The sequence below is a fragment of the Cynara cardunculus genome (genome assembly GCF_001531365.2).
Source record: "Cynara cardunculus var. scolymus isolate 2C chromosome LG 3, CcrdV1, whole genome shotgun sequence".
NCBI classification, from domain to species: Eukaryota; Viridiplantae; Streptophyta; class Magnoliopsida; order Asterales; family Asteraceae; genus Cynara; species Cynara cardunculus.
The window spans coordinates 39490178-39500057 of record NC_037530.1 but is presented as its reverse complement, the minus strand read 5'-3'; the positions used below and the strand labels follow the sequence as shown (position 1 = coordinate 39500057).

General features: G+C 34.1%; 1 protein-coding gene across 2 annotated transcripts; it reads left to right on the top strand.

Annotated features, from left to right (window-relative positions):
• The first annotated feature begins 2314 nt into the window (after positions 1 to 2314).
• LOC112508827 (PHD finger protein ALFIN-LIKE 4-like) lies at positions 2315 to 9535 on the top strand. Of its 2 annotated transcripts, XM_025113618.1 has the most exons (6): positions 2319 to 2431; positions 2517 to 2624; positions 2735 to 2767; positions 5054 to 5282; positions 7247 to 7382; positions 8971 to 9535. In XM_025113618.1, exons 2-6 carry the CDS (start codon positions 2525 to 2527, stop codon positions 9262 to 9264), a joined length of 792 nt encoding a protein of 263 aa, XP_024969386.1. In that variant the 5' UTR covers positions 2319 to 2431; positions 2517 to 2524; the 3' UTR covers positions 9265 to 9535. The 2 variants fall into 2 exon arrangements, with proteins under 2 accessions (XP_024969387.1, XP_024969386.1); XM_025113619.1 differs by lacking the exon at positions 2735 to 2767 and having other exon boundaries at positions 2315 to 2624.
• Positions 9536 to 9880: the final 345 nt, after the last annotated feature.

Genomic DNA, 9880 nt, shown 5'->3' with positions numbered 1-9880 from the left:
TTTTTTACCTTTTGTACTATAAGATTCATATTTTAGGTAACGTACTTTTAAAACTTTCATTTTGGTACTTAAGATGTTAAGTTTTAAACATTTAATTATCTGGTAACCGGTTGAAGCATTAATTGGTTACCATGTTGATGTGGTATCCGGCTAATGCTTCAGCAAATAATACTGAGTTAGCTGGATACCACATCACTCTTCACATCAGCATGGTAATCAGTTAATGCTTTAACCGGTTATCTGAGTACTTAAATATTTAAAACTTTACATTTTAGGTACCAAAAATGAAGTTTTGAAAGTACGTTATCTAAAGTAGGAATCAAGTTAAAGTGTGTTATTTTTTCATGCAATTTGGCCTAGAATCAAAATTTGTAGAAAAGTTATATTCGATTTTTTCATTTTCTCTATTTTTGACGTTAATTATTATATAATTAGAATAATATTATAATATTTTAATATATTTTCCACCAATAAAATTGTAAGGTGTATATATTATTGATTTGTTCATAATGTTTTAACAATTATATTCATTAAAATCTAAATATTTTATAATCCATACTATATTATAAAATATTAACAAAAAATTTTAAAAATCATTTTTTTATGTATGCATATTATTAAAAATTGAAGTTTACAAGTAAATTGTACATAACTATAATTTATTAAAACTCCATGTTTGAATTTGTGTAATTAACAATAAATACCCATAATCGTAACAAGATAAACATTTTATTTTAGATATAAAAAAATCTAAAATATAATTAGGATAATCATTCTAATAATATATTTAAGTATAATCTTTATAAAAAGTTATATTATTAAACCAAAAATAAGTTATTTCTTTGTCAAATCTAAATTAAGTTATAATAAAAAATTTGAATTAAAAGAATTACACAAAAAAAAGATAACTTTTAAATAGTTAATTTGATACGATATTTTTTTTTTAAGTTTTATGATATCTTTAAATTAAAAAAATAATATTATTGCTTTCTCAATACCATATAAAACTGTATTATAACATCGATAGTGACAAAAAATAAAATCAAACATTGAAATTAAAATGTATCTCGATGCATTGCACGATTACTCTTGTGGTATAATATAATTAAGGGGCTTAATCATTTCAAAACTTAAAATTTTGTAAGATTTGTGTAATCCATCATAAACCATTGATTTTAGAAAATTCCATACATATCTCTTTCTCTCTCTTATCTCTCCGTAACATAAACATGCAAATAAAATGTGCACACAAAATATATTGTCAAGACAACGTAAACAACTTTAAGAAGAAAAAAAATCTAAGGTACTTCCATAAATATTAAACCATAAAAATTCTAGTAATGTTCTATAAATATTCAAATCATAATAAATGAACTTTAATTATTTTCATAAATATCTCAATTGATTATGTTGTATTAGTTGTACAAATATGATGAATTGCATTTAAAAAGTCATATATATAAAGGTGAGTTATTATATAACAATTTACATTTGTACAACCAATACAATTAATCTCGACCCATCATATTTGTATAACCAACGCAACCCAATCAATTGAGATATTTATGGAAATAATGAAAGTTCATTTATTATGATTTGAATATTTATGAAAGATGATTAAAATTTATTAATTATGATTAGTACTTTATATTAGAAAACAATCAAAACTTTTATGAAATCACATATTCATCAAATTAAATGGACGATTGAAATTGAATTGTATTAGTTGTACAAATGTAAAATGTTGTATAATAACTCACCTCTATGATCTATGTGTGTGTATATATATATAGAGAGAGAGAGAGAGAGAGAGAGAGAGAGAGAGAGAGAGAGAGAGAGAAGGTTGGTTATTATACAACATTTGACATTTGTGCAACCAATATAATCTAATCTCAACGGTCTATTTCATTTGATTAATATGTAATTTTTTAGAAGTTTTGATTGTTTCATAATATAAAGTATTGATCATAATTAATGAACTATATTCATCTTACATAAATATTTAAATAATAATAAATAAACTCTTATCATTTTCATAAATATCTCAATTTATTGGGTTGCATTGATTATATAAATGTGATGGTTTATATTTGAAACAAAATATTTGAAACAAACACTATATATATATATATATATATATATATATATGTTAGGGGTTTAGAGGTTGGTCTAAAATTAGGGCACCAATTAAAAGGAGGGAGAAGTTCCAAAATTGGGGATTTTGTTTTCTCGGACTCATCACCCATAAATCAAATATAGTTAAACCCCTCTTTTATCATTAGATTCAAATCCGCCCTTCCTTCCTTCCTTCCTTCATCTCTCTCTTTCTCTCTCCCCTTCGTACATGTTGCTTTTCATTCTCTGAATGAAACTACTACCAAAGGGGAAGTCGTAGCTCGTTTAAACTGCTACTCTGCTACTGCTTTTCTCTGTAATTCGCTACTACTTTCACCGAAGAATCATCTCCTCGATTTCTACATTTCCATTTTTTCAGCAATCTTCGGGTTTTTTTGAAGCACAAAAGATGGACGGTGGAGCAACGCAGTATAATCCTCGCACAGTTGAAGAGGTTTTTAGGGATTTCAAAGGTCGTCGTGCCGGCATGATCAAAGCTCTTACCTCCGGTGAGATTATATTTTGTCTTTTTCTTCCGCTTTCACTTTTTATTTTCTTCTTCTTGTTTCTTACTGGTTTTTACTTGCGATGATCTCAAATTCTGTACTAATTGTTGCAGAGGTTGAAGAATTTTATCAGCAGTGTGATCCTGGTTAGGGTTCTGTATCTTTTTCCTTGCGACTCTCTTTGCTTTAATTAATCCTTTTTTCTGCATGTCGATTTCATGCACTAAGCTAAAATTGGGAAAAAAATAGAATTATAGAGTGTTAATTATACTAAAAAGCATCATTGCTGCATCCGCAAAACGGGGTATCTTATCCATATATGGTTATATTTTGCACTGTGTAGTGTCTACTACAACATCGTTATTTATAACTGTAAATGATGTCGAACCTTCGTGGAAAATACTTGTTCTTAAACGGAGGAACATTATACGTAGTTAATTATGGGTATTATATACGTATTTGCTCAATTTGTGATTCTGTGGTTTATATTTGCTAATATTATGTAAAGGAAGTTTGGTCAATGGATTAATGACGCAGTTCTATAGAGCTATATGATTTTCTTCTTCTAGGTCACTTCTGGATTCCTGAAAATTTCTAAATCGAGATTGCTAGCCTAATATGCTGTACCTAACCTAACCTAACTGCCAGATACTTCCTTATATACGTTAGCAGATATGGATTACTTCCTAAGTTTTGAGTCTTTCTGTATTATCCTTAACGGGGGGTGTAATTATCACTATGTTACTTTAATTGGAAATGCGATTGGACCCTAATCTACATTGACTGCTTTGAGTGGTTGCAATTCTCTCTTGAAAAGCATCTAGTTTCTTTTGGTCCGTCTTTTTAAGAAATCATATTATGCATTAGAAAATACAGTTTGTCGAAAGCTTTGCATCACTTAGTGGCTAGCACGCCACAAAGTTATGTTAACAGTATTCTCATAAGTAGCCATCATGACCACTGAAGTAATTTTCTCCTCATCTCAGATAATATTTGTACCTTACATGTGTATATGCAAGGCATGCATAAATCAGAATTTCTGTTGAAGTTAATGTTTAAGCTACTTACGGTTTGAACTCGTTTAGTTCTCTGCATGAAAATTTGGTGGCTACAAGCCTTTTGCTTCCAAGAATCACATTATGGTGTTTTTGTGTGATGAGTGAATAAACTACACACCGAACAACATGTCTCCACGTCATGTGTTCTTTTGACTTTGTATGCGTTTATGTCTTAATTTATATCAATACTAATTGCAAGTTGGACAATATACTATGTATCCTGAAAAAGTCAAGGCCTTCTCTTCTTTTTACATCTTATTTCACTGTCCAACGGAAACGAGGGATTGTTTACGTGTGTTACAGCAAATATTTTAGTACTGTATTGACATTCCTTTGAACCCTATCCTGTGTGTATAGCATTGCCACTGACATTTGTCTTAATAAGGTGCTTGGGAATGATGTCCTTGATTCTGCAAGCATGCCTTTTATGATGACATGCTTTTCGCTGGAAATACATGTGCATATGGCACTATATTCAGTTGTCACTTTATTTGTGTAGCTGGATGACATGTTTTTCTCGTTCCTCTGTATTTGTTTTCTCATGTAATGGCCACATTGGATAGACATTTTTACATTTGTTTAAGCTTCCTTTTCAACTATCATAATCCTACCGTCCAAGAAAAGTGTATCCAGTTTACACCTTTTGATTTCATATCTACAACTTCCTAAATGCATAATTAATATGTATTCTGTTACAAATGTTACTTGCTTTAAAGTTTGATGCAATAATTAGTGTTATTGCAAAATATTTAGAACTGAAATTATATGATCGGAGAAATTTGATTTGTATATTTTTCTCAAAGGAAGTGTCCTCCGAAGAATTATCGTGCAGCTACCATTTATTCTTTTACGCTACTTCCATGCATGCAACACAAAGAACTGGTAATATGCCTCAGTTGCAACCCTTGGAGCAGGGAGCATGCACACAGCATCTAGTCTTAACATAGTATTGTATTAATATGGTGATGATTGTCAATTGAATGTTCACATGTGTAAAGGACGAATTTAGAATTCTTAGGAAGTATGAACAGACAAGCCCTAAATAAATTTCACTCACCACTGTTCAAGAAAGAAAGTTGGTTCATCTTCATCTCTCTCTGATATTAGTACTTGATGTCAAGTTGATCCTGCTGCTCAGTATGGTAATAAACAACAACTTAGCCTATGAAGTGCTCATGGTTGACATTTAACCATGTTTAAGAACTCTTTTTAAGCATTATGCTGTTGAACAGATGCATGCATATGGGTAAATTTAATGAGAATTATTTCTAGAAAGAGACTAACATTGGTTTCTCAATCTTATCCATGATGCCTTACTATTTTTATTATTGACTTGTCTTTTTCATGTGAATATTGTGCACTTTGTCTGTACAGAAAAGGAGAATTTGTGTTTGTATGGGTTTCCTAGTGAGCAATGGGAGGTCAATTTGCCTGCTGAAGAGGTGCCCCCAGAACTCCCAGAACCAGCACTGGGCATTAACTTTGCTAGAGATGGGATGCAAGAAAAGGACTGGTTATCTTTGGTTGCTGTCCATAGTGATGCTTGGTTGCTTTCTGTTGCATTCTATTTTGGTGCGAGATTTGGGTTTGATAAGGCTGATAGGTAAATGTTTTTAACATTGATTATATTCTAAGGCAAAAGGGGGCTTAACATCTCCGTTTATGATCAAAATTTCAGACCGTCTACTTTACTTGTCTTTTTAAGTTACTATTTTCACATAATATTGGACATTATCTAAAAGTTCCATTTTTATGCAATAAGTATGGGGTGCCCTTTCAGAGTACGTATTTCAACATGGGTGTAGGTATGTTGGGCTGATTTGATTGGCAATAGTGATAACTACCCTACGATTTGTAGCTTGGAAATTGCAACATTAATGATGATAACTTCAAAACTTGATACAAATTGTTTGATCTTACTTAAAGTCGTTACTGCGATATCCATTTAACCACACAAGAAGCACTTCAATTTAAGAAACAAATGGTTAGATTATGTCATATTGTCTTAGAAGTTGACAAATACTAGGTTTGACATCCATAAATAGAATTATGGAATGGAGAGAAATATACTTCGGTTCAAATAGGATGTTGCATATACTTGCTAGGTTCGTTGACAGTAAGGAAAATTCTAGTCAGAAGTGGCACTGTCCAAGGAAGATAGACCCATAAATTAAAAGTTTATGAGTAAGATGTAACAGAGTTTCATTGTGCATTACATTCCGTTAATTGATATTCACCAAATATGACTAATCAGCACAAGAACCAGTAGTCCCAGATGCATGTGTGTATGTTTATTGTTAAAGTTGATATTCCCTTGGGGCATGGCTTGATGGCTTCTCGTGCTTAGGTTTCACATTAATCATGGTCGGTCTAGTATTCTAGTTAGTAACAATTTGGAAGCTTAATCCTACTGAATTCTCCCAGCGGAAAGGGGGTGAAGCTTCCACAACAAGGTCTCGAGTTTAAATCTGGCCCCACCCACCCTGCCACCGCAATTACCTCTGATGGTTGTGGGACCGGTACCCACAACAATTTTGAAGTATATATATTTATCTTGTGATGTGTACACTCTGTCTTGCAATTGCTAATGGAATTCGTTATCAGCGTAGAACAGCTAGCACATCTGGGACATTGTTCCATTTCTGTTTAATGTACCCACTTCATTTTCACATGCATTTTATCAGGTGTCTGGGAGTTCTTTGTGTTTATTAACTGTTTATCGACTTGTCTAAATATATGTATACAATATAAACATGGTAACAATGGGGCTATTTCTTCCTTCATTCCCCAGATTCCTTTCTTTTCATCTTTCAATAGAGTCTAACAAGAGAGGAACTTCATACATGCTTTGTTAAATTCTTCTACTGTGTTTGTGTTACAATATCAAAGAACTTACGTGTTGACAACATAATCACCTTCTGTTCTTAATCCTTGAAGCCGTGTCTTTACTATCCTGTCCGCTACTTCATGCACAATGGTTTTAGGGGCCATTCACCTAATGTTTACCGGCTAAGTGCTTACTAGCAAGAGAAATTACCCTTACTTACCATATCATGTAACATTGTCAACCATCAAAATGGATTGTTGGTAAGTATGTTAGTCGAAGAGAACTCTTCTTTGCCGTTCTGGTTGGCTTAGGGCGACCGAACCTGCGGGAAAGGCTATGCTAGGGCGTGTGGTCGACACCTTCGGAGTACTTTCCATCTCTTGCTTTCATAGAATATTTTTTACCCTGTAAGCGCTTACCGGTTAAGAGTCGTTTTCCTCACTTACCGGGTAAGACTCTTGATCCTTATTATGCCTCTTACCGGGTAAGATTCTTGATGCTTGTCATGCTCAATTGGTAAGGTAAGTGATATCGGTAAGCGCTTACCCATTAAGCATTTAGTAAACGGCCCCTTAGTGTAGGTCTTCTGGTAGGAATCAAGTGGAGAAAAGGCCATTTCTGATGTTTATCTCATGTTTTGTTCTTGTAATACGTTAAAAGTTGTATCATTTTTTTCTATCTTTGCTGAAAGTGCCGTATACCATGTATATTGAAATTCGTTTTTTTCCTCGATGATGCAGGAAGAGACTATTCAACATGATAAATGATCTCCCAACGATTTTTGAGGTTGTAAGCGGTACTGCAAAGAAAGCCCAGAAGGAAAAGACCGCAGTCTCTAATCATAGTAGCACCAAATCCAAGTCGAACTCGAAAGTGGTAAAGGGATTTCAATGCACAACTTTTTCTTTGTGCTTAATACTATAAATTCTCTAGTTGTCCTATAAAACAAGTGAGCCTGAGAATTATGGGGTAAGGTTACTTTATTACGACTAGAGATGGCCAAAATGGGCCTGTTAAAGGCCGGTTATGTTATTTATGAAAATTCAAGGCCTGACCCGAGACTGGTTACAAGACCGGGACCGGTTATACATAAGACCGATTTTAAAAAATATTGAGTTTTTTATAAATTATGTATTGTTTTTCAAGATTTCTACAAGATTTTCAAGTGTTCTACCAAAAACTTCAAGTGTTATTTTAAGTTTTTATAGTTCTTATTGAAGTTGTTAAGTTTTTTTAAGTTTTCCGATACTAAATTTCAGAAATCGTAATTATAGAAACATTTATAACATTTTTGAGTGAAAAAAAAATTAAAAAAAAGATTTAAAGTGTACTTGAAGGACCCAATTAGAGATTTTAAAGTGTATTTCAATAAGATATTATACAAAAAAAAGAAGAAAATCTTCAAACAAGATCTTATATGTTTAAAATTGATTTTTGGGAACAAAATTTGGGACTGACCTGGGGCTGGGACCGGTTCTAGGGACCGGGGTCTGTATATGAAGAACGGGCCGTGTGTTTTTGGTTGGGACCTGTTAAAAAAGAAAAATGTCGCACCGAGACCTGTTTTTGGCCATCTCTAATTGTGACCAAAAGATCACAGGTTGACATGAGAAGAACATCTTAATTACAAGGCATAATTGCATACGAATATGTTAATCCCCCACCATTGCAAAATGGAGAAGGCTTGGTGCCCCAAGTTCATTGTTAGAAGTTTTCTTTACTGTGGCCCTATGCAATTTAGGTCCAAGGCTGATCTACAATGGAGCTTTTTTGGCCACCTAAGCTTGTGAAAGAACTCTAGACAACCCCCCCCCCCCCCTGCTTGTGCAGTTACAAGCTCTCAAAAAACTTGTTTTTTTGCTTGTGCGTCTCACGTTTTTGAAAAAATCTCTGATAAAAAAGTCCAACCGTTGTGCGTGTCCTTAGACCATCCACAACAATGGAGCTTTTTGGTCGCCTACACTTGTGAAGAAGCTCCCAGCAACCCCCCCTCCTCCCAGGGCCCCCTCCTTGTGCGGCTTCAAGCTCTCGAAAAGTTTTTTTTTTGCTTGTGGGTCCCACTTTTTTGGAAAAATCTCCAATCAAAGAGTCGAACCATTGTGCTTGTTCTTAGAACATCTAAAATGGAGCTTTTTGGCTGTCTAAGCCTTGTGAAAAAACTCCCGGCAACCCCCCTCTCCCTCCTTTTGCTTGTGCAGTTTTAACTTTCAAGCTCTCACAGAACTTGTTTCTTTGCTTATGGGTCCCACCTTTTTGGAAAAATCTCCAATTAAAAAGACCAAATTGTGCGTTCCTTTAGATCATCCACAACGGAGCTTTTTGGCAAGTATACAAATTACAGGAGTGAAAAAAGTTGGATTCTTATAAGAACCTCAATTGGAGATGCTCTTAATTTAAAGTGTTGCATGTCGCGATCCGTCACTGCAACTCGTAATTTTCTTTATTTTCTTGGTTCACCGAGCAGCGAGAACCAGAATCTCAGGGCAAGTATCCGAAGCAGCAACCACCACCACCACCACCCCAACAACCATCACTGAAAGACGATGAAGATGGATTGGAGGATGAAGATGACGACGAGCATGGCGAAACCTTGTGTGGGGCGTGCGGGGAGAATTACGCATCAGACGAGTTCTGGATATGCTGCGATATTTGTGAGAAATGGTTTCACGGTAAGTGCGTGAAGATCACTCCAGCCAGAGCCGAACACATCAAGCAGTACAAATGCCCTTCCTGCAGCAACAAACGAGCTCGTCCTTGATCTTCTCATTCTCATTCTCGTTCTTGTAGATGTATCATGCCGTCTTTAACTCTGATACTACTACTACTACTACGATTTTCTAACTGTCGGTCGGGTTTAGTGATGATGGGTTTTTTTAGCCCTTTGTTGGATGCCTTCTATTTTGCTCAGCAGATGTCAGTTGCTGTATAATTTGGTCAGTAACATGGGCACGTATTTCCTTTTCAAACTTATGCATCCCACGTAAGAATTCTTCAATTGTTGAGAAAAAAGTCATCTTTCGTTAACACCTTAATTTTAAGTCTTCTTCTTGCGATTTCGTTAAGCTTCGTAATCGATCCTGGATGAGTGCAACGATATGAAGCGAAATGTGAGTTAGCTTTTATGGAATCGATTTCGTTTAATTGTACGAGAAAATGTGGAGCTTAAAATGTCTGAAACTGTAAAACCACCATCTTATGCTGTTATTATTACCCACGTTTGTTACTAGATCATTAATAACTATTATTGGCATCGACTTATTTATTATTCCATTGGTCTCAAGTCTACAGTAATAAATGCATATAGTTTTTGGAATTTGTAATTATTAAAGTTTTTGATTGATGAAAAAACAATTTTACCTTCGATTATAGAGAAA

Bases quoted from the DNA above. Each gene is read 5' to 3' on its own strand.
- LOC112508827 (XM_025113618.1), top strand. From the start codon at position 2,525: ATGGACGGTGGAGCAACGCAGTATAATCCTCGCACAGTTGAAGAGGTT. The intron at 5,283-7,246 runs GTAAATGTTTTT...TCGATGATGCAG, and splicing joins GGGTTTGATAAGGCTGATAG to GAAGAGACTATTCAACATGA. The intron at 7,383-8,970 runs GTAAAGGGATTT...TTCACCGAGCAG, and splicing joins CCAAGTCGAACTCGAAAGTG to CGAGAACCAGAATCTCAGGG.